The sequence below is a fragment of the Mycteria americana genome, chromosome 5 (assembly GCF_035582795.1).
Source record: "Mycteria americana isolate JAX WOST 10 ecotype Jacksonville Zoo and Gardens chromosome 5, USCA_MyAme_1.0, whole genome shotgun sequence".
In the NCBI taxonomy this organism is placed as follows: domain Eukaryota; kingdom Metazoa; phylum Chordata; class Aves; order Ciconiiformes; family Ciconiidae; genus Mycteria; species Mycteria americana.
Window position 1 is genome coordinate 10,694,457 of NC_134369.1, and position 22,376 is coordinate 10,716,832.

The 22,376-nt window shown below is 41.3% G+C and overlaps 2 protein-coding genes across 5 annotated transcripts in view; both read right to left on the bottom strand.

Moving 5' to 3' along the window:
- CYB5R2 (cytochrome b5 reductase 2) overlaps positions 1-1,457 on the bottom strand; it is a 38,725-nt gene extending 37,268 nt beyond the window's left edge. For 2 of the 4 annotated variants that reach the window (XM_075502089.1, XM_075502090.1), the window contains exons 1-2: positions 1,309-1,456; positions 1,065-1,208 (exon numbers count right to left, since the gene is read on the bottom strand). In XM_075502089.1, the coding sequence (XP_075358204.1) occupies positions 1,065-1,208; positions 1,309-1,323 (159 nt within the window). In that variant the 5' untranslated portion in view covers positions 1,324-1,456. Of the gene's footprint in view, positions 1-1,064; positions 1,209-1,308 lie in introns of all 4 variants that reach the window. The other 2 variants (XM_075502088.1, XM_075502091.1) reach the window with 2 other exon arrangements.
- A 3,547-nt stretch (positions 1,458-5,004) lies between these two features.
- OVCH2 (ovochymase 2) overlaps positions 5,005-22,376 on the bottom strand; it is a 34,662-nt gene continuing 17,290 nt past the window's right edge. Inside the window, exons 5-23 of the mRNA XM_075502093.1 lie at positions 22,124-22,215; positions 20,793-20,965; positions 19,702-19,797; positions 19,136-19,287; positions 18,270-18,465; positions 16,737-16,760; positions 15,243-15,333; positions 15,006-15,139; positions 14,447-14,587; positions 13,322-13,452; positions 12,835-12,928; positions 11,874-12,005; positions 11,403-11,483; positions 10,567-10,753; positions 9,003-9,072; positions 8,239-8,434; positions 7,802-7,953; positions 7,302-7,470; positions 5,005-6,922 (exon numbers count right to left, since the gene is read on the bottom strand). Coding sequence (XP_075358208.1) covers positions 6,900-6,922; positions 7,302-7,470; positions 7,802-7,953; positions 8,239-8,434; positions 9,003-9,072; positions 10,567-10,753; positions 11,403-11,483; positions 11,874-12,005; positions 12,835-12,928; positions 13,322-13,452; positions 14,447-14,587; positions 15,006-15,139; positions 15,243-15,333; positions 16,737-16,760; positions 18,270-18,465; positions 19,136-19,287; positions 19,702-19,797; positions 20,793-20,965; positions 22,124-22,215 — 2,334 coding nt within the window. The 3' untranslated portion in view covers positions 5,005-6,899. The remainder of the gene's footprint in view (positions 6,923-7,301; positions 7,471-7,801; positions 7,954-8,238; positions 8,435-9,002; positions 9,073-10,566; positions 10,754-11,402; positions 11,484-11,873; positions 12,006-12,834; positions 12,929-13,321; positions 13,453-14,446; positions 14,588-15,005; positions 15,140-15,242; positions 15,334-16,736; positions 16,761-18,269; positions 18,466-19,135; positions 19,288-19,701; positions 19,798-20,792; positions 20,966-22,123; positions 22,216-22,376) is intronic.

Here is a 22,376-nt window from a genome sequence, read left to right on the forward strand (position 1 = left end):
AAAAACAAGCAAACAATATCAGAATGAGGTCAACATCACCACTGCTTTGAAATTCAAACTCTACTCAGCACGATATGCTTTAGTAAGCCTGTTCTTTGTTAGCATGCAAGCCAAATGCTAGGAAGGGAAGCAGAAATAACTTTGAAAAATAAAGTTTAATCAGATCAGAAGTGTTAGAACCAAAGTCTCTTCCTCTTTAATTCCACAAGGAGTGACTTTTGCCTGTCTGTGCAATCCCTACAACACCTTTACATAAAGACAATCTGGAAGCCTCCATTGCCCAAGGCCAGTGAGCACATTTCATCATTTGCGGCCAAAGATCAGGCAAGACACAACATGCAGAAGCACAGGCTGTTGGGGTTACTTCTCACTGACGCACATTGGACAGAAATCAAGGGACAAACACAGCTCTAAACTAGGATTTAAACATGCAAAGAAATTAGTCTACCGTCTTCTTGAAACAACCGTAAAACCATAGTGTAAGCATAAATACTTTTAAGAATCCTGCTCCTCTAGGGAAACACTGCAGCCTGGCCGGGATTCACAGCCGCCCCTTGAGGGCCCTGTGCACTTCTCTGGCCCCGAAGCCTGGGGCAGCCCATGACCAAACCGCCCCTCAGCCCCGCCTCGGCCAACGCACCGACCGCCCCACAGCCTCCCCTCGGCCAACGCACCGACCGCCCCTCAGCCTCCCCTCGGCCAACGGACCGACCGCCCCTCAGCCTCCCCCAGGCCAACGGACCGACCGCCCCTCAGCCTCCCCTCGGCCAACGCACCGACCGCCCCACAGCCTCCCCTCGGCCAACGCACCGACCGCCCCTCAGCCTCCCCTCGGCCAACGGACCATCCGCCCCTCAGCCTCCCCCAGGCCAACGGACCGACCGCCCCTCAGCCTCCCCCAGGCCAACGGACCGACCGCCCCTCAGCCTCCCCTCGGCCAACGGACCGACCGCCCCTGCCCACCCCGGCCGACGGGCAGCAAAGCGGCCGGCACGACCCCCCGCAGGGCCGGGACGAGGGAGGGGGTTCAGACGCGCGAGAGGCCGCCCCAGGCGCTCGGTCACCTCTTTGTCCACCAGCCGCAGCGGGTATTTAGCGAGGGGGTCCTGCAAGGTGACGAGGCCGCTCCTCCGCCCCGTCCCTCTGAGCAGCAGCAGCAGCAGGGCAGATGCAGCCACCACGGCCACGGCGATCACCACAGGGGCGTCCTGCGAGGAGAAGGGCAGGCGGTCGGGGGAACAGCCCGCCACACGCGCACGCGGCCCCACGCCGGGGCTGCCCCCGGCCGCCTCCCTCCCGGCCCCTCACCGCAAGCGCCTCCATCGCGGCCGTCCGCAGCTCCCCGGCGAGCAGCCACCGCTCCACCTGCGCCCTCTGCCCGCCCGCCACAGCCCGCGCCGCCCCGCCGGCCAGCGGCCCGGCCCCCAGCTGCTCCCGCGGGGTTCCGCCTCCTGCTGCCCAGCCGCTGGGCACGCGTGGCGGGGCGCTGGCGTGGGGAAGGCGGAGGCTGGGACCGGGGCATGTCCGCAGAGGGCGCGTAACGCCTGCTCGAACCCCCGCTCCTCTCACAACCCGGGCTGAAACAGGTTACCCTGGGAGACGAATTCCCGTTTGAAGTGTCCATTTTGTAAAGCTAACGCATATTTAGGAATACTTAGCGGCTTATCAGCATTTCCCGTGTCCTGCAGGCTGGACAGATCTCGCTGGCAGAGAGGACTGCGGGACCGTTTCGGACAGCAGGTCCCGCTCCTCAGGATGGCAGCCCCCCACTTACACCGCTGACAACTGCAAGCAACCAGACCCACTTTGCACAAAACAGTGGGACAAAACCAGCCACAAAATCCAGTTACCTAGAGTGGACACTCACTGGCTACAGTCCTTTTTCTTCCCCCGCATTCCCTTACTTCAATTCTCATTGCCTTTGTGTTCAGCAACAGAAAACAGTGATGCAGTTCTGGTCCAGTCCCAGTTTGCCTCACTCTGTCCTGTAAAATAACAAAGTTCAAGTCCTCTAGGCAGAAATAGCATGCAGCCTTATAATAACCTAACCATACCTTATAATAACCTAACCTTATAATAACCTAACCATACAAGGTTCACGGGTAAAGATGGCATCTTTCATCTTCACACGCAAACACCCTCCCTCAAGTCTGCAATAGGTACAATTCTAATGACAGGCCATGAAGGCTGCACCAACATCACGACTGCATTACAATGCCAGCACACCCAGCAAGAGACGCTGCTGGCTGCTTAGCTTTGCATTTGTGACTTTCTCTGCAGACAGCATGTACAGTCCACAGTCTGTGTTGCAAACTACTGGCAAACAAGCAATTAACTAGGGAAAGGTGGGGGCAAGAAAGCTGAGGTTCAGCTAGTGTGACTGGGGGAACAGAAATTATTTCCTACGTTCTTTCCTATCCCCTGGGCCAAAAATTTTACTTTGTGACAAGCAGCACTAACAAAGTATTTACTATCTGTGGACTTCAAATTGCTTTTAAAAACAAAACGAAAGAGACTGAATATTGGTATTCCCTCTAAAGAGTGTAGGACAGGAGCACACAAGCTGGTGACAGACACAAAAGTAAATTAAAAGAAAATACAAGACTTTGAAGTCCAAGCCCCTACCGCAAGGTTCAAAATAAGTTATTTAAAATAAAAGCATGCTCATATCACACAGACACATCTTTGTCAGGAGGAAGAAAACAAACTGATCAAACCTACAGATAAGGAAGGAATGCCAGGAATAATGTCACAGTGTGCCAAGCTGTAGAGGGTGATACAAGGAGAAGATAATAAATCTGATTTATTAGTTTTTGGAATGCTTGTATTTTATGTGACTTGTAAAGAGACTGAAAGAAAAATACATTCAGTCTCCTGTGCTACTGAAGTATTGACTATGGAAGACCAGAGAATTAATACCCCACCACACTTTTTAAATTTTTTGTTAATATTAGCTTTCCTCCTCTGACTTCAAAAGCAGGGGAACCACTACCAAAATATAACTCTATTACGCAGGCTGCTGAAAACAGAGAGAGGCTCAGAGCTACATATTACAGCCCCATTTCTGAAGTAAATTAACTCCTTGTGTCAGTGTCACACAGAGCCACTATCCTCAAGAGTATCGTAGCCAAGCCCAGGATCTCCAGGCTGAATGACCCATCCTCCATGCTTAAACAAGCTAGATTCTCCCATGAGGTGCTGTGACTTCATATGGTCTGACAATATGGTAATGGTACAGCTTGTAACTTTTACATATTTTGCTTTCATCAATGATCTACCATATTATCCATGTGGCAAAAGGCTCTGAAACTCAAGGAGAATAAAGCAGAACAAAAATAATAGAGACAAGAAACATTCAGCTCTCTCAGTCAGAATTTATCCTGAAGGATAAATAGGAATAAGTGAAGGATAAATAGGAATTTATCGGTTTTTTTTTTTATTATTTTCAAGACAGGACTTTCTGTCTACTTTACTATGACTAATAATTGCACCGCTATGCAATTACCAGTGGTTCTCTGAATTGCACTATCAATAGGAAGCATTAATCTTCCCTCAAGAACAAGATTCCTTCTTTGCTGTTAGTAAGATAAAGGCAAGTAAGGGGTTTTGTAGAGCTTGAGAAACATTTAGAGATATTTCTTATGTTCTGTATTAACTATTCCTAATGCACCTTCAATTTTTGCTGATTAATTTCCTTTCTTTTGAGTCAAAGGCAGGGTTTTGGTCTATAGAAAAGTCTTTTTTTCTTCAAAGTACCAAGCCTAATTCTTTCCTCTTGTTAACTTGTCTTACACAGATGTAACATCCACAGTTCCTCTGGTGTTACTGCTCAATTCACTCTTTTGAAAGCATGTAAAGAACCAAGTCTAGTCACTTCAGCTGAAGAAATAACAGTCTTTCTCTGCATCCAATACCTGACAGTAAATGGATTCCCAAATGAGAAAAAACTGCCCTTGTGCCACTCGTCCTTAAAAAGTACAAAGGAAAAAAGGCTAGGGGAAATGAGAAGAAAACTGGGAAGACCACATGCAAATGTAGTTCTACAGTACCATCTAAATACTATGATTGTCAGACCCTTTTGGGCAGACCCACACTGGAAAGAGAGTGCGTCAGGAAACACATGGCATGCATACCTCCAGGCAGAGTACATCTAAGGAAGGATCCCATGCTGCTGTGCTATCGCTTCTCTGGCTTCAGCGGGGAGGTCACGGGAGTGCAAGCAACTGAGAACAGTTACGACTCAGTAAGCCACTATGCTGTCCTAGGCTGGAAAAGGAGGAGATGGCAAAGTAAAAGAACTATGAACCAAGAATTCACAGACGTAATGCCATAGAGTCAGAGGTCAACAATGTTTTTAATATCTTTTGTCAGGCTGTATAGCCAGAACCCAGATTTCAGACAACAATTGCTTCCTCTTCTGTACTACTGCCAGACATGCTTTGACAATGGACATATACTTTCTATTTTCTGATTAAGATCTCCCCTTTCCAGCAAAAGTTACAAAAATGCTCTAATAACCACTCCTGCAAAGCCTGTCTAGGTGCATCATTGGCAATATGGATGGACTCCCAGCATGCGTGCCCATGCACACGTACAGAGCAGGACTACCGTTTCAGAGCTAAGCAGGAAGACTTACGGTCACAGATGCTCATGTTAACCAAAGGTCAGAACAAGATATTTTTGGACATAGACTTTTATTCTAAATATTTAGCATGGTGCCAATGAACAATGCAATGAGCCTTCACTTGCTTCCATGTAACATTAAAAAGAAGAAGATATTTTTACTTACATGCCAACAGAAGAAGGTTTATATCCGGATTTTAAGCACGCAGGGAACCTGAGCCTACCTCAGTACTCAGGTAGCCTACTAGTATTCTACCTTTTGACTGTAGGGTTCAGGAAAGCCTCATATAACTGTCAAGAATTAAAGTGGACTTCATATAAATTTTGTAAAAACTAAAATACAATTCCATTACATGAACTCCATTGAAAGTCATTTTTTATTTTTTTTTTAAATCAGATTTCATTTGCATCACAAAACATTGCACATTATTGCTAAAAGATACTGGCAGCTTACAATAGGCTAAAAAGATACATCAAACAAAAGCAAAACTAGACTACTTGCAAAACCATACTAGGAGAAACACAAAAGGTCAACAACATGCAGTCAAGAAAAAAGTAAGTACCCTAACAATCAAATACAAATAATTTAAGATAGCATTCCAAATATATGAAAGGAAATTTTTTAAAGATATATGAATTTAGCAGCATATAACCACTGCATTCAATAGGGCTAGCACAGCTGATACCACCTGTAGTTCTCCCCCCACCCTTTTATTCTTCTGAACACACCCACTTGATATCCTTGTATTAGATTAATAGCAGATAAAAACTTTACAGGTATTTTAAGTCATCTTGTTCCCATTAAGCAAAACAGAATAGCAACCAAGTGATTAGATACAGCTGCTCCCAGCATAGTTAAACTGACATAGTTAGCTAATAGCAACTTCCACCATAACTGAACATTAACAGACTTCCATAATGAAAAATTACAAAGGATATTTTCCCTCCATTGCTCTCTGAAGACCTCTTCAAAGAGCTTCTCAAAGATAGAACAAGCATACTCTATCAATAATGTAATACAGCTGTGCCTTACACTTAATCTGAATTTGTCCATAGTCCTTCCACCATGAAGTATTTTCATAGTTTCACAGAAAGCTCATGCTCCAGATTACTTTGTGGGCTTTTGCCTAAAACTTTACAGTGAAGAGAAGAAACTGGTGAAAAATGTTTACCGTATTCATTTGGGAATAAAGGTAGAGAGATTATTTTTTTCCCCAGCTACAGAATAAAATTATATCTTTAAAAAATCAGAAGTTCTAAACTAATGTCATCAAAAAAGTAGGGTTACTGGCATCAAATGCATGTATAGGAAACACATCTCTAAAGATTTTTGCCATTAATATCAACAGAAACAAAATGAGATATTTTATTTACTTTCTAGTTATTTTCTGGACCATTAAGTCAAAGAAGGATTATGCTTGTGCTACCTATTGTACTATCATACTGATCTAGTTTCTAAACACTAAGACTGTGCACAGAACAGCCTGCAAAGCTCATTGGAGCCTGTCATCACAATTTCTTGTGTAAGCAGCCATTTGGGCATTACACAAACTGCTATTTACAACTAAATGTGCTCAGTTTGCAGTGGGTGGCTTATACAGTACCTCCTAAATTACAGGTATAGATTAATTAGGATGTCAGTTCTTGCATGGTGCCAAAGGCCCTTGGCCTGTAACACCTGTCATTTCAAACACTTCTATCTGTTTAAGCAACATGCAATTTGTTAAAAAAGGAACTGTATAAAAAAAATACCCTTTTCTCAGCAATTGGATTGATTCACATCACTAATGACTAGACAAAGTTCTTCTGGCCCTCAGTGATGCACTACTACTGCCACTGCCTAGGTCCTCTCAGAGCCAGAGGTACCACTCTCATTGACCTTAATGGAAGGATGACTGACTGCCCCTTCAGTTGTTTTACACAGGCACTTATTTCATCTCATTTCTGCAGTATTTTTATGCTCTCCAGTACTACATTCAAGGACATGCTGGGCATATGGTATATGGTGGCTTATTTTCCCTCTCTTTCCTTCTAAGATTGGTTATCAGAGTGTCAGAAGTCTGCAAGTAACTTGTGTCTGCCCCAAGCACACGCATGTAAAGCCAAAGTCTCAACTCGGGTAAATCAGCAGTAAATTCACCAGGGTAAGTATCAGCTACTTTGGAATCTGTTCACCAATCATGAACTAACACGCTCTCACCAAATTTTGCTTTCAATGACATTTGTGCTTTGGAAGTGTTTTACAATGTGGTCCATCAGAACTGCTCTTTTGACGGTCACACCATGAAAATGGGGAGATCTACAAAAAGGAGAAAAATAAAATGGTAAACTTTGCAAAGATCATCAACAGAAGCAGGCTTTAAACTTGTCGAAGTGGACTCAGCTGTTGACATGTGTGAGAAACAAAGCAGCAAAGCAGTAGTAAGGAAAACATGTTCACCAACACGAGAAATGCAATAGAGAAGGGAATAACGATACATCTGGAAGAAATGAGATTTTCAGAAGTGGCTACTGATTTAGATCTGTCTGTTTCTGGGCATTCAGCTAGGCATATTTTAAACAGCCAAGATTTCAGGAAGTGCTGGACATCCAAATATAAAAACGGCACCCTGGAAAAGACTTCGAATTGAGCATCTAGCAATAGCAAATTTAATTTAATTGGTTTTTTTCATACATACCACTACTATTAACACTCTGCTTGATCCAGTCAACAAAAACACCAACATTTGTGTATACTCCTGGGTAGCTCTTCCTTCCACATCCCAGGCCCCAGCTAGTGATGCCATGAAGGGTGTAAAATCCCAAGTTATCTTCTGAAGGACAAACTAACGGGCCACCAGAATCACCCTGCACATGGACAAAGGAATCTTGTTACGAGCTAACATCACTCCTCATGTTTTTAAAACATCAGTTCAGCTACAAGAGGTCCCAGCTGGTCATATGTTTGGGGGTTTCTGTTTTTAAAAGGCAGAGAAAGAAATAACCTGTGTTCAAGGGAAGTACCTCTTTTTGCAATATGGGTAATTAAAATCCTACTATTAAGGAGTCTTTCACTGTAAATCACCTACAGCCTGTTTGCAAGAAAACAGCCCTTAGTGAGGTTTTAACACCCCCCTTTTCAGAACCTATCTGGCCGTACCCCAAGTGTCAGAAGGCAACAGTGGTGTGCGCAACTTACTGTGCATGAGTCCTTGCCTTCTTCCAGAGGGAATCCAGCACAGATCATCCTCTGGGTTACTTTACTGGGAAGATTTATGTAATAGCTCTGACATGTGTCAAGCACCAGGATGGGGACTTCCAGCTGATGCAGTTTTTTCCCCTTTTCTCTGTCTTGAAGTAAAAGACATCTCAGAAACCAGTAGAGGCATGAATTAGTGATTCCAGAAAGAAGCTTTACTCTTCCCCTTTTCAAACGGTCTCAGTCTAAATTACTTGATTTCTTTCCTCCCAGCTATTTCCCTGCATGTCTAGCTGAGCTTACACAAGTGAAAACCTTTTAACACAAATGTTCTCCAGAAACTAATGTATAGCCAGAATGAATGTTACAACACAGAACATAGTACTTAAAACACAGCTACAGCATGCTCAACCTTCCAAATAGCAAATGTAGCATACCTTCTTCATGTGCACCCCATCCTGTGACAACACAGACCCTCGAGGGCTGAACCGCCTCCTCCTTGGCAGGGAGGCACACTGGGCGCACGTAGTGGTTGAATTCTAAGGGTTCGGCCAGTTGCAGTAAGGCGATATCAGAATCCATAGTGGTCTTGTTAAAACTTGGATGTATAATATACTGCTTTACTGACCTTTTCTAGGAAAGCAAGGACATTGACATTTTCTGAATGACTTGGGAATGTGAGTCTTTACGTAACTTCAGTTTTATAAATTTTCAGGCCATATGCAAGATGCCTTAAGAGGAGGAAACATTTAAAAGCAGCTGCTGAAGCCACCAGCTTTCTTATATTAACAAGTCAAGATTATGCTTCTTGGACATGGATCAGGGAACATGCAGGAAACTCCATTCAGCAAGTGTAGGAAGAGGGTCCTGGAAAAACATTTGTCCAGTCTGAGCAAAGTGGAATGTTGTGCCCCAATTTTCTGTCTTAGTAAGAGTCACCAGGGAATTGAGAGACAATACACTCCTCACTCACACATCCTCCAGGATACGGAGCTTTGGAGTTCATTACTGGTGAAGGCACAGATCTGTGGTGATACAAGTTCTCTGACAGTCACACAAAAGCTGTTGTGTAAATGCAGATTAAGGTCAGCATGTAGGCTGTTAGATTGCTGCATCATGAACAATTTGGGAGATGCATTTACATTAAAAACTATTTTGCAAGATTGATTTATATTTTATTATTAAGCAGAACTTACAGTACCTGTCTGTATTCTTGCTCTCTAAGATCATGGAGTCCTGTTACCACCATCCATAAGTCTCTGTATAGTTCCCTAAATAAAATAAAATAATAACAACAAAAAAAAAGGCTAATTACATCCTCAGGCTGGTATAACAGCATACTTGAAACCTGTGAATCTTAAAATCTCCACAACCCAAAATAGATACTAGGGCCCTACATATTCCTGGGCCAACAACTCCTGAGGCCTATACTCCCATACAAATCTATGGAAATCTTCCCACTGACTTCTGGGGATCATGAAATATTCTCCTGATGAGGCAGTAGGATCTCTCAAACACATAGCGAACTGAGAGAAAGGTCACTTTTATAAGGACTGGGGTGCCTGATGCAGAACACGAGGCCTGCATGGTTCACATCATCAAGGGACAGTGCTGGTCCCTACCTTCTTAATGAAAAAATGGGTGACCTCTAAAACATTACTACCTGTCAAATAATATAAAGGAATGCAATAAAAATTTCACCCTTTGGTTTCTTAACCAAACCCTCTCACTGCCTGAAAACTGTCATAACTCCCTGATGAAATTAGTTGTGTAGAATCATTAAGCCACGTATGCAAATTCTGATGTGATGGCACATGCAATAGAGAATTCCTCCTTAATACGGCTCTTAAAGCAGTACCTTCAACACAGCGCAACAATGCTCCTGACATAAAATTTTGCAAACTAATATTTAGAAACTTAGAAGCCAAAGTCCAAAATCCAAAACAGCACTTGCATTTCAGATCCCCAGTTTTGTGGGAGTGGAGAAGAGAATCAAAGAAATAGAGAATATAGATGTCTAAGCATCTTTGGCATTCGGGGCTGTTGAAAGCTTGCCCTCATTTTCAAGTAATTGCAACTTTATTTGAGAACAGGCCAGAATACCTAATTATCAACAATCTTGTGAGGATTTTTTAAAAATACTTTAATGACCCAATGTATGTGAATTTTAAATTAGTGTACTTGTGATTAATTTGAACTTTAAAACAGGTAGTGTTCAGCCTAAGAGATGAATAACAAGTTGCAGTTTAGAAAGTATTTTAAAGAGTCTGAAAGTCACACAGACTACTTTTGTCTCCTCTCAATAAAGACAGAAAAATTTCCATGTAATCTGATTTTACAGACTGGTAGGTTCTTAATAAGGGAATGGCATCAACCTGTGCACAAAAGCCTCCTGTATGTCCTCCAAAATCTACACAAATTCAGTAATTTTTAAATTTTTGGATAGGTTGATTCTACCTGGATGAAAACATGCTCTGTAAATGACCCAAACACAAAGAAGTGACCTAAGAGTTAGTACCTTGTCATCTCTTCTGAAAACTGATCTGAATGAAAACCAAGCCTACAGAAGCAAGCTGCTTACTTCCTTAGTAGCCACTATGATCCTACTACATGTATGTGGAGCAAAAGAATCCAGTGCCAGTGTGAGCTGTAAGTAGGTGGTAACCGAAAATGTGCCAGCCACCCTGGGCAGAACCACCACGCTGCAGAGACGCACCATGCAATTACAGACGTTCCCAGGGAAGGGTTCATCCCAGTGTACTTACTTAGAATTAAAGCAGTGAGCAGCTGTGACAACCCATTCTTTGGCAAGAACTGCTCCTCCACAGATATGCTCATCTGAAATTTGTACACTGACCTGCCAAGGCCATGAGTATGGTACAGCTTCTTCACCTCCAATTATCCTACTGAAGATGAACCTGGGCTGATTTGAAGGCATTCCACAAATATCATCTGAAACAGAAAGCACTGATGTCTCAAGAAGTCTTCAAAGGCTAAGATTTGGAGAAGGAAAGAACAGTCCATTTAAGAGCTACCCCACAGCTTCTCAAGCTTCTCCCCTCCCCTTGTTTGCTAAATCTTCCAACTTCCCTCATTACAAAGGATCCAAATGTTTAGAGGTAGGATAAGAAGATGATCTTAGCAAAAACAGAGCTTCACCACGATGAAAGCAACTGCTTACCTTCAAAAGTTTTAGCCTCAAACCTACAATGAATATGGACTTATCCCATTCTCCATAAATGACTGGAGGGAAAAAGGGAAGTTCTAAAATGCTGGTCATTATTTTCAACTACCCTGTACTCTTTGCAATTATTTTCACCAAAGCAAGTAGGTGTAAACTGACATACAAGCTGAAATAATGTCATTGCATTGCTGTAAATGACTTAACAAGATGAAGGAAACAAGAAAAAATAGGTCCTGCTATTCTAAAGCCAAAGCATAGAAGTGTTACTATTCATCTTTTTATTTCCTCAAAATATCTTAATGAAAAATTCTGGGACCGCTGCATCCATTAAATATTTGGAGAAAACACCATTTAAATTATAGTCCAAAAAAGGTACTCCCTATTCCCACGAAGAAAATATAACTCAGGTTGGCTTACCTGTTGTAACCTGTATTTTTTCTTCAGTCATAACCATATCTTCAGATTCTTCTTCACTAGTTGAATTCAAAGTATCTAAATCTAACAAATGAAAATAGCAAATGTGTTAGCAGGCTGTTTTGAGGGATATCTTTATTACAAAATCACTTTTATTTCCTTGATTATAATTTTTGTACAAGGAATAGATTTCTACAGTAGGGATCTGGACTATTACATCTTCACATGGTAGTAAAGTACCAAAATACTCTTACACAAAATAAAACTCTGAGGTTTTGGGTAGATTCATTGTTTCTCTTCACCCACTCAACAGGCCCTTTGTTTAATGCCTCAATAGGTTCCCAATACAGTCTTTTCACTGAAACAATTTGTTAGATGAGAATCTCCTAGAATCTCCTAATTCTGAATAGCCAGATTCACTGAAGAGCCCTCTGTGCTGCCCCAAGAGGCAGTTTCCCAAGTTACTTCTATTACCTGTTACATGAACAAAAGAGATGGTAGCTCTGAATCCTCCAAAGGTCTCTGTTTCGTCAGAGTGAAAGACAACCAGCATCATAGCAGAGGAGCTTAGAACAGGTGCTGGTAGGGCAAATCCACAAGACTTAGCTAAAGATGAGAAAGCAAAGGTTCACTGCAGATTGACATGTACTTTTTCATCCTTCTCTCTTTCAACAGTGAGTACCCAATATTCTGTGTATTCCAGCTCTCACACAGGAGGGTAAAAAATAACTATGCACAACAGAGGAGTAGAGATAAGCAGACTGAGGCTGAAAGACTGTTCTATTATTCCTGACAGTCTGTCCTTGTTCAGTAATTATCTCATAAGAACAAGGAGACTCTTGCGTTATTTCACAAGAGTCTATTGCAGCACTCACGCTCATAGGTTCCCGTTGCATACAGAACACACTGGAAACGTGATTTCCCCTTGTTAGTGTTTCAGCACTAGCATCTGCTAGTGCTGATCTAAGCACCAGCATCAAGCAAATGCTGAAATCAGTTGATTGGGACAGGTCTTCCTCTCATTCAATGTAAGCCAGGGGAATCTCCAGCAAGGTGGTAAGAATTACATGAATGCTCATCTGGAGTGAAGAACAACCGGCCTCTGAAAAGGAGACCTCTTGGGTGCTTTCTGCGTGCGATCATTACTATAAAAACAAATTATTGTGTTATGCCCTTTTCTTCATTTACATGAATTCAGAACTGCATTTCAGATAGAATTGAAATACACAAAACTGTTCTGTTCAAAGTGTTTTTGCCTCTAAGTGGAACAGAAGCAGTAATACCTGCAAGTATTTTTCACGGTACTGAAACTAGTTCCTATAACATCACCTGAGACTCTAGAGGTGAACTTGATTTTAGACAGTAAAACAGGGCTAGTGAAAGTCATAAAAGAAATCGGTCATCCCCAAAATATGTCAAAAACTAAAAGTCAAACCAATTTCCTCCTCTTTTCCCACATCTTCATACACAGTCACGGCATCATAAGAGCAATCTTCACTCTCTTCTACTTCAAAAGACTGGTATGTAAGCTTTAAATAAAAAATGAAAAAGTGAACCTTGTTAAATTCACACAGAAACAATTCAAAGATCTATAATAGGGTCTTCAGTATTCTCAATGATTCCTTTAGGGTTTGGTCCCTGTGACATTCAGACCTCTCACAGGTGATACATAGCATATTACATTTGCTAGAAGAATCTATGATGATAAAATTTAAACCAGGAAATCCTATTTTACTATAACCTAAAGGAGAAATCAAAACCTGTCCGGCTTTTGGGATGGAAAGTGATTTCTCTTAACTGCATCCAGCAGCACTATTCAAGCTTATGTTGCTTGGCCTTGCTTGTCCTTAGCTGCCTAGTTTCTTGTTAACTCAATGGTGCCCACTTCCATTCTGTAGACACAAGAAGGGCTCATATTATACCTTGATTACATGGTCCTCTGGCGCACAAATAATCCATTGACAGTCTGCCATGTTGCTGTAGCGCTCTGGATAGTGCATACTTTGTAACACTCCTTCTTCAAAAAGGACAGCTAAGGACTCACAGCCAGAATCTGGAAATCCAGGAAAACAAAAATGGAGGCACTGTGATTCCTATTAAATCATTCACAAAAAAAATTTTAAATCCAGAAAAACTCTTGTGGTGCTTTCACACAGCTGACAAAGAGAACAGGACAAGAGCAGCAAGCCAAATCCTTCTGTTTGAAAAAGATGCAAAGAAAAGTTTTAGTCTGTTCCCAGGCAGAAGAGCAATTCAACTCATGACTATAGCATTCCCCTTTGGCTACCGGCAGTGCACTGCAGGCACAGGTACCTGTGTGGGCTGATAGAAGAGCAGGACACGGGGATGTCAGAAGAACATTTGCCAACTTTCTTTGGAGAGGAAAGTGGAGACATAAAACACAACCAGAGGACATGTCTTCCTGATGGGCTATGCAGTGGCAAGGCCCCTCAGAGAGGGTTCCTCCCTACGCTCTGCCCTTACACGCTGCAACAGAAAGAAACTAGCTGGACAAGCTGCAGAAACAGGAACAACAGGTGTCTGTCTGTGACGGGATTGTCCAGACTCACCAGGTGGCCCTTGGGCCTGCTCCCTAGTGACGGTGAACCGCTCTGCACCGCAAAACTAAAATAAATTCTTCACGACATATGTCTTAGCATTAGCTGCCTCCCTCAGGGCCCCTCCATGAAAGCATGCTTGGGACTAGCAAAGCAGCTTTCATCTGGAAATTCTGCTTAGTTGACTAATCTTATTAATTGAGTTTTCAAACATTCTGGAAGCAGGGAAGGAAATGAGATCTTGTATAAAGTGGATGGAGAAGAGGCAAAGTTAAAGGAGGGCTTCTCTCAACAGCATCTATCCCATCTCTTTCTGGCATCCCAGTTTCTCCACAATGTCACACGGCAGCCTAACCACACTTACCTTGTTCATACAATCATCCACGTAGAAATATCATAGGAGCTTCTTCTGCTGTATTTTCTCCTGAACATTTTTTTCAGGTCATCACCGAAGAGTGCAGACAGGTACATCACTAGACTTAGACTTACCAGGAAGAATATCTGGTGTAAGAGCTTTGTACGTCATGGAAAAACCAGTTCCATAATCCTTGTTGTCAGAAACAAATTTCAGCCTTAGACTATGGGAGCCAATCAAAATAGGTAGTGGAAGATCTCCTCCACAGAATTTCCCTGAAATATAATATTAGAGAATAATCACTGTTTCAAGTCTTTAGTCACTTGAGAAAACTTGCATGTACCATTTTTAGTACTTAGCTATAAAAATTTTAGGATGAAAAGGAAATTGCCTATTCGTTCCTCTACATTCCCTATTAATCCATTAGACCAAATAGATGCACACTATTAAAAATTGAAAATCCTTGACACCAGAAAGGCGTATGCTGACACAGTTCCCTACCAGGCATTTTCCATTCTTTTTTCTCCTCCCATACTCTTTGTCTTTTATTTTAGATCATATGTCACAATGTATTCATCATGAAAACGTAAGTAAAACAGAATCAACCGCAATGTCCTCATTGGGTGTACTTGCTGTTAGAATGAAAGAGTACACTGACAGATTATTTCAAAGAATAAGGAGATGGCAACTCACCAACAAGTCTGTCGTCTTTTGAATAGACTGATAAAGAATCATAGTCACAAAATGTTTCTGGCTCTATATCAAAGTGGGAAAAACGAAGCAATATATAATTCCCTTCTGGTACAAACAGAGTCCATACACACAATCTGGAACAACAAGTTAGTTCCCGTTCACAAAACTGCCACAAAAAAACAACTACACCGGTACGGGGAACAGTTTCTGGGGAAAAACTGTGTTTTGTCTACTTACTCATCGTTTTGATAGAACTGTTTGGGACTTCCAGGAAAATGTAATTCTCCTTCACTGTCAGGGAGTTTGCCATCCTGAATGCTACAAAATGCTGCATTGTAGAGTTAAAACAAAATAGAAGGAATCAGGTTTGACACGTATGCAATCATCTGTTCCACCAAAAAGCTCAAACATCTAGAGAATATTGTGAGACTCAAGATTGCTCAGCTGTACCTTGTTTCTGCTGGCAGACTGATGCTGGGTCTTCTGTCTTCTCTCTTTTATGTGGAATTATGGTAAGTCAGTTTTAAAACACGTAATTTGGGAGCAAAAATGAAGCACTCCCAATGCGCTATCATATTTTATTGTAAAAATGGCAGTGCTTGCTTTTTACCTTAAAGAAACTATTTGTTAAATGAGGATTTCAATATAAATATTTTTCAGGGAGGAAAAATGCATCCCTCAGGACATAAGAAAAGTGTTCACTGCAGCCCATTTGTAATAACATCCTTAGCTATGTTACAGCAGGAGACTTTTGCAACAGTACAATATGGTATTAAAGACACTTTAATAGAAGCAGCAGAAGCTTTCCTCTCCAGATAAGTGTCGCTAGAAACACAATTACTTACAAAAATTATCTCCTCTTGCCTTTCTTTCTCCTTCCAAGGTAATCCAGTAAGACATTTATCAACAACTACGTATATGAAAACAAATTTAAGGAATCATGTACTTATAAGATTATCTTACCTGAAGTGTCCTAGGAAGACCAGTAAAAATTCTCAAAAAGACACAAACCTAATACCCAATTCTCACTGGCCACAGCAAGTCTATACAAACTGACCGTGTGCTCAAGCTCATTTATCATCTGAGAAATCTCACTCTAGATTACTAACATTAAAATTTCAAGATCTAGTTCACAAGAGTTGTTTCTAGTGTCTTTATGTGAACTTGTACCTAGATGAACAGAGTGTCCAACAAGAACATAAACATGGCAGAATCAAAGTAAGACTTCAATTTTAAAACATGTCACATTCGGGGTTTGGTTTCGTGGGGGTTTTTTTTGCATTTTATTCATAGAAATAGACACCAGACAAGTAGCTAGATTCATCACAGACTGAGCAAAAGTACTACTAATTTACCTCATACTTTCTATTTAGAATCTATATTTTTATACAGAATCAACTAACTAGATTTCATGCATTGCTTGAGGTTCTGTTCTACATTTTTCCCATTAATTTTATTTGCATTTCAATAAAACTATGGCTTTATATATGTAGCTGTCTTAAGGAAAATTCCTTTTTGAAGTCACCAGTACATAAGTACAACTCTACATAAGTAATGTCTTTTTACAGAACCAGGAGGAAAAAAGTATATATTTAAAGTATACATTTAAAAGTGCTTTGATGAGTCAAGCTTCTTCACGTTTCTTCCTTCATAGATTATATATCAGACTATTTTGGGGGTCTTTTTATGCTCTCACACAGATAGAAGATACTGAAAAAATACCGTACTCACCTGTGGAGCTTTTCATTTTCAGATCTAATAAAGGAGGGGTAGGGAAGGGGGTGGAAAAAGAACAATAAATTACTGTAGTTTCATATTCACAATGTAGGCTTTATTTTTATCCATGTGAAATGGTAATTTTATACAGCTAGCACTGAGGCAAACTTAAAGGCTTCTTGGGGACATAGTGCCTACAATAAACTAGGCTTAGAATTAAAACAAAATTACAAGTTCAGGCAATGCTGACTTCGGAATAAACAATTCTGGAGTAGCCACTTACAGAATTAATCGTACATTGATAGGCCACTGCTCAGTCTGAGCAGCACAGTACGCTCTTTCTACGTCCTTGTTGAGTAAATACTATACATTTTAGGTAAGGGTAGCAGAATCCAACTGCTAGCATCCCATCAGGGATGCAGAGACATTAAGCCTGACAGCAATAACAGTTAAGATCTTTTGGACCAGTGTGACAGTATAAAAGAGCGAGCAAGCAAAACCTAGTGCAATGCACTTGAGAATTGTGTTTTCACTTTACCTACCAAATCGCTTTTTCTGTTCATTGGAGCCAACACACTTTCATTACCACAATAGCTAATCATATTATTTTTTCCTGATAATAAAATGGGCCAACTAGTAAATTTTTAATAAAAAGACTCTGTCTCTCTTCCCTTCTTTTTTTTTCTGAATTGAAAACCAAAATATTTTTCAGAAGCTAAACCCTTTTCATTTTTCCTCTGACAGTATGAGGGTTTCTTTTTTGCAATCACCAGTTGAAGCTGGTTTCTAATGGGAAAGTTGTTCCCCCCCCCCCCCCCCAATTTTTTTTCTTATCATTGACTAGCAAAACCTCTTAAACACCCCTCCTCAGTTTTTCAGTTCTCTGCATAAATTTTAACACAATCATCTCCAATACCTTTTAATGAAAATAGCCCAAACTGGAAGAAAATATTAATTTACTTTCTTAATGCTCTGAGTGAAGTTCACCCCTGGACAGACTGTCATTTATATCTCCAGCTCCATGACTTCGGAAGTGATGGATAATTTTCGTGCTGTTCCCCTGCACAGAGGGCATATGCAGCCTTTTGGGCAGAGTAAGCAAAAACACTTCCAAGAGCATGATTTTTCCCCACGTAGGCAAATGTCTGATCCAACATGGTTTAGCTGAGAAAAATGACAAGTGACTCTGAAGAGGTGTGTATGGAATTTCAGACACTTTCAACTGGTGAATTTCCACTTAAAAACAAAATACCAGGCTAACTGGATAAAAGGACCATTCTTAAAGTTAAAATACACACACACACATAGTCCAAGCAGGAGGCGAAGTGGAAGAGAAGCAAACATTTACAATGCTCTCAATTTTGTTTTTGGCAACTGCCAATCAGTACCACATACTGAAAGGCATTGTGAAATGCTATAGTGCTTTGCCAGGAAAAATGAGGAAAATATAAGTGCTGTATCTGGAAAAAGATAAAATGAAATGAAACATTATTATGAGGCAGAGGAGTTGTCAAAAGCGAGGGACACATTACTGTGGAGACTTAATACCAGCACTCATGTTCTCTTGAATCCAGGAGAGCACTGCACTGAGGTCCGTGAATATTCCCGGAGATCCTCTGTTGTAATGTTTCTTCTTCTCATTCCTTATCCAGCCACGAGCACATCCCATCCCCCAGGAGATCACACCAGCGAGAGTCCAGGCACCATGCTTACGTCGGCACAAAAGAGGGCCTCCTGAGTCTCCCTGTAAAAATACAAGGAAAAGCCCACGACCCACAGTTTACAAAAGCGCGTGCGTACCACTGAGAGACTTAAAGAGTTGAGTTCCCTTTTGTGCCACACTAACAAACCTGCAACATAGGGAATAGTCATTTTTAAAAGCTGTGAAGAAAGACACTTGCTTTTTTATTGTGTTTAGTCAGGATTGTCAAGAGGGGGAGAGAGAAAACTAATTCCGTCATGGGTGCACATCTGTTGTGTTTCAGCATGTAAAAAGGAGCAAGGAGCTTTTTTTTTTTTACCCCTGTGACAAGGAACAATCCCTTAACCTTCATCTCCCTTCCTTTCCTTCCTGCAATTCAAGGCAATACTTTCTACTTTCCTCCTTAGGATCTTAGCAACATTAACTACTTAATTTATGAAGTGTGCTGAGGTTAGAAAGCCCCAAGCATTATTGCACTGGGATATATTGCAAAATATGCTCTCAGGAACCTGTCATACAACTCATACAATAATTAAAATGGAATCGTGTAATAAAGTGCATTGCCCCATACAGAACCTTTGAAAGAATTCACCCATCAGAATAAATACGCTCCAAATATCGCATTTGAGAGTGTATTTATTCACTTAGGCACACGGAGCCCTGAGCTTCTGAGAAACACTTGTAAGTACACAAGGCCCCCTGCTCAGCTGACCTGGCAGGCATCTTTTCCTCCATCTGGAAATCCAGCACACATTATAGTATCGCCTTGGATGGGTTTCTTTAAAGTTGATAATGCTCTTGAACACTCCCTACTGTTTAGGATTGGCAGATTGACCTCATATAAGACCTGAGGGAGTAGTCCATCTGAAATACAAAAAAAATTGTTCGTAAGAAATGCTGAAAGGTGAACCGGTGAACTTAATGTCACTGCTAATACACACACACACACACACACACACAAAAAAAGAAGAGTTGTAAACTTGCTCCAAGCCATTTTATGGTTCCATAAACATCCAGTTTTGTGTACATAAGCAGTTTTACTCGAATAAATTTCAAAATTTTTCAAAATTGAAATACAGGTCTACATATCATAGTGATCCATTTTTAGTTAATTCACCAGTAGGCATAGGAGCTAGCAAAGATCCCATTTTGAGATTACAATTCTTACGACCAGTTGATGGTTTTTTCTGCTGCCTATGACCTATGCAATCAAGCTCTTAGCTTCAGAAATAAGACACTGAGAAACCGGAATGTCAAAGAGCAATTCCAGTGGCTTACTCTCATTTAAACGGCCCCAACCACAAGCAGTGCAGATATATCCTGCTTCAAACTTTTCACCCGGATCAGGAAGACATGCTGGCAAAACTGATGAACCTGCCACACATGGACATGAATTTTATTGATCAGTATTTGAAAGAGCAACAACAAAAAGCTTCCTTTCTTAGTTTGTTTTTTTTTTAAACTAAAAACTAGTGTTATTTTTGTGGCATCTGAAAAATTAATCTGGCATTTGACAATTTATCTGTGCCTCCACTTTGTAGTGCTTTGGAATGGAAAAAGAAAGCCAGGAGCACCACAAACTTCAGCCCAGGCCTTGCCATTCAGCTTCAACTTAGCTGCTATCATGATCCAAACTTCCATTAGAAAACGTAGTCGCTCACCTTTGTGGGGGCAAACAAAGAGCAACCTAGTGACACGAGCTGGAGCCTTTGGAAGAGCAAAGTGCCCGCGCCGCAATATTATGTAAAACTGATGTGAAGTAGCCTTTCAGAAAACCTGTCCGTAAGGCAAAGTTAGCGTACGGCTGAGAAATGGCTGGCTCACAGGCCAGGACGCAGGTATGAGCAGTTGTCCTCCCCTCCCCTCCCCTCCCCGCCCCAGATGGAGCCTTCTGCCACCGCTAAGATAACGCCATGCTCCTTTCTGCAGTCTGCCGGAAGGGAAAAGAGGACAACTAGCAGAGGGGGTGTGAGTAAGGTACAGACGGTACTGCGGCACGCTCTGAGCTCTGCTCTGCCTTTGACTGGCTTCACTGTTCACCAGAGGCAGAAATCTCCACCTACAACCTTAGATTAAAAAATAAAGACACCTATTTGGTCAGATTTTCATCTCCTGCGTACAAAGAACAATACCTTTTTCTTCAAGGGACTATTAAGTCTGAAGACCATTTAATTCAACTGATACATCTTCTGACTTACGTCTGGTATTTTAAACACTTGAGTTGCAAAATACTCTGGAGGTTTTTAGTGGTATAGTCTGACAGCTGGGAAATGGGTTTAAACTGAGTTTCGAGACTTTTCACAGCATGCCGGAGAAACAAAGGCCTTACCTTCCCCACTGAAAAAGATCACAGATAACTATGGCCTTACTGAAGTTGAAGGCTCCATCCAGCTTCAGAAGGGCAATGTCATAGTTCATCGGCCTTCTGGGGTCAAAGTTTGGATGCTTAATGACGTATTTAACAGGGAGGGTCTGCTCGCCATTCTCCCTGATCCTCAAATCATGCTCTCCTGCAGTGACATTCAAGTACTGGAGTAGGTTCCTGTAGAATAGAAAAATAAAAGTTCAGCTACAGAACCTTCAAAATGAAAGGAAAAAATATAGTTGTTTTTAAACAGAAAAGTTATTGCTACTGATACCTAATACCTTTCATCTTCGGATTTTAGAGCACTTAATATGTACAGTCAACAGGAGCTGAGTATGACCCGCAGTAGAAACTGGGAGATGAAAAGGACTGAGAAGAAAGATGATTTAGCTGCACTCCTGGCTGTGGTTTGGTGGTCCACTAAGGAACCAGATCCTCTTACTCTGTTTAAAAATGTTCAGTCACACTGCTTTTTGAAGAAGGAGGGAAGATTTGGACATAGGAAAGTACAGAAAAAATAAGACCACTTCTCTAGCATTCTCAGTTTATAGCTTAAAAACATAGTGAATCCTGCTTTAGGGCTTCTAGTACCAGATCAGATGTGCAGCAAGGAAATACAAAAGCAATCATTATAAATGTTTTATTCTGCTTCAAATTTGTTCACCAGACTTGAATAATTACTCTTGTGTCAGGAGGCTTTATGCTGATTTAGATTTTGCCTGTCCTTCTGTAGTTAATATAAACTCTGCAGTTATTGGCTAATTTGACCAAGATGTGATCACTTACAATGCCAGATACAGATCAAATTTATAATTCCAGGTGACCCATTAGTACAAAGATTCAGTATTAACTATAAGGGAATTAGAATCTTGGTGAAGCCACTACAGAATCAGGACTGAAACCTTCCTTCCATACAACATTCACAGACTTTTTTTTTTCTTTTTCCTTTTTTGCACAAAGGCTGAAAATCATCAGCGTGCAAGAGGTCAGTACTATACCCATTAACTGTTTAGTTGCATATACTCTGCCAGTTGCTACCTCTGGAAAAAAAAATTGCAGGCACCTGACAATTATAGTTAGGTACAGATTTTTACCTACACTTCCAAAATCAGTCTCCACCAATCCCTGTAAGTTTATTTTATTCTTAATTATTTTTGAGATGTTCAAAGCTTTTGTTTTTTCTCCCTTTCCGTTAAAACATGGAAAACATTGGTTACAAATGAAAGGATAGCACCTGTAAATAATTGCCACAAAAAGATGCTACAGCACACACACGCTTTTACAACCACTGTTTTTCTGCACCTGCAGCCTGCTCCTGAAATATCACATCCATACCTGTCTAAGATGCAGTGAGCTGCCGTGACCACCCACTGAGCAGAAACAATGGTGCCTCCACAGAAATGCTTTTGCCTTCGTTTCAAGGAAACCTGCATCACATAAAGAAGGCACGTCAAATAAAGAAAATCTTTACATCTGCTCTGGTTGCATTTGAGGGAGAAAGGAGGAAGTACATGCATGTGCTCTCTGAAGATTCACATAGCTAAAGTACACGCTGCATTTCAAGCAAACACACTTTCACGGCGTTCTT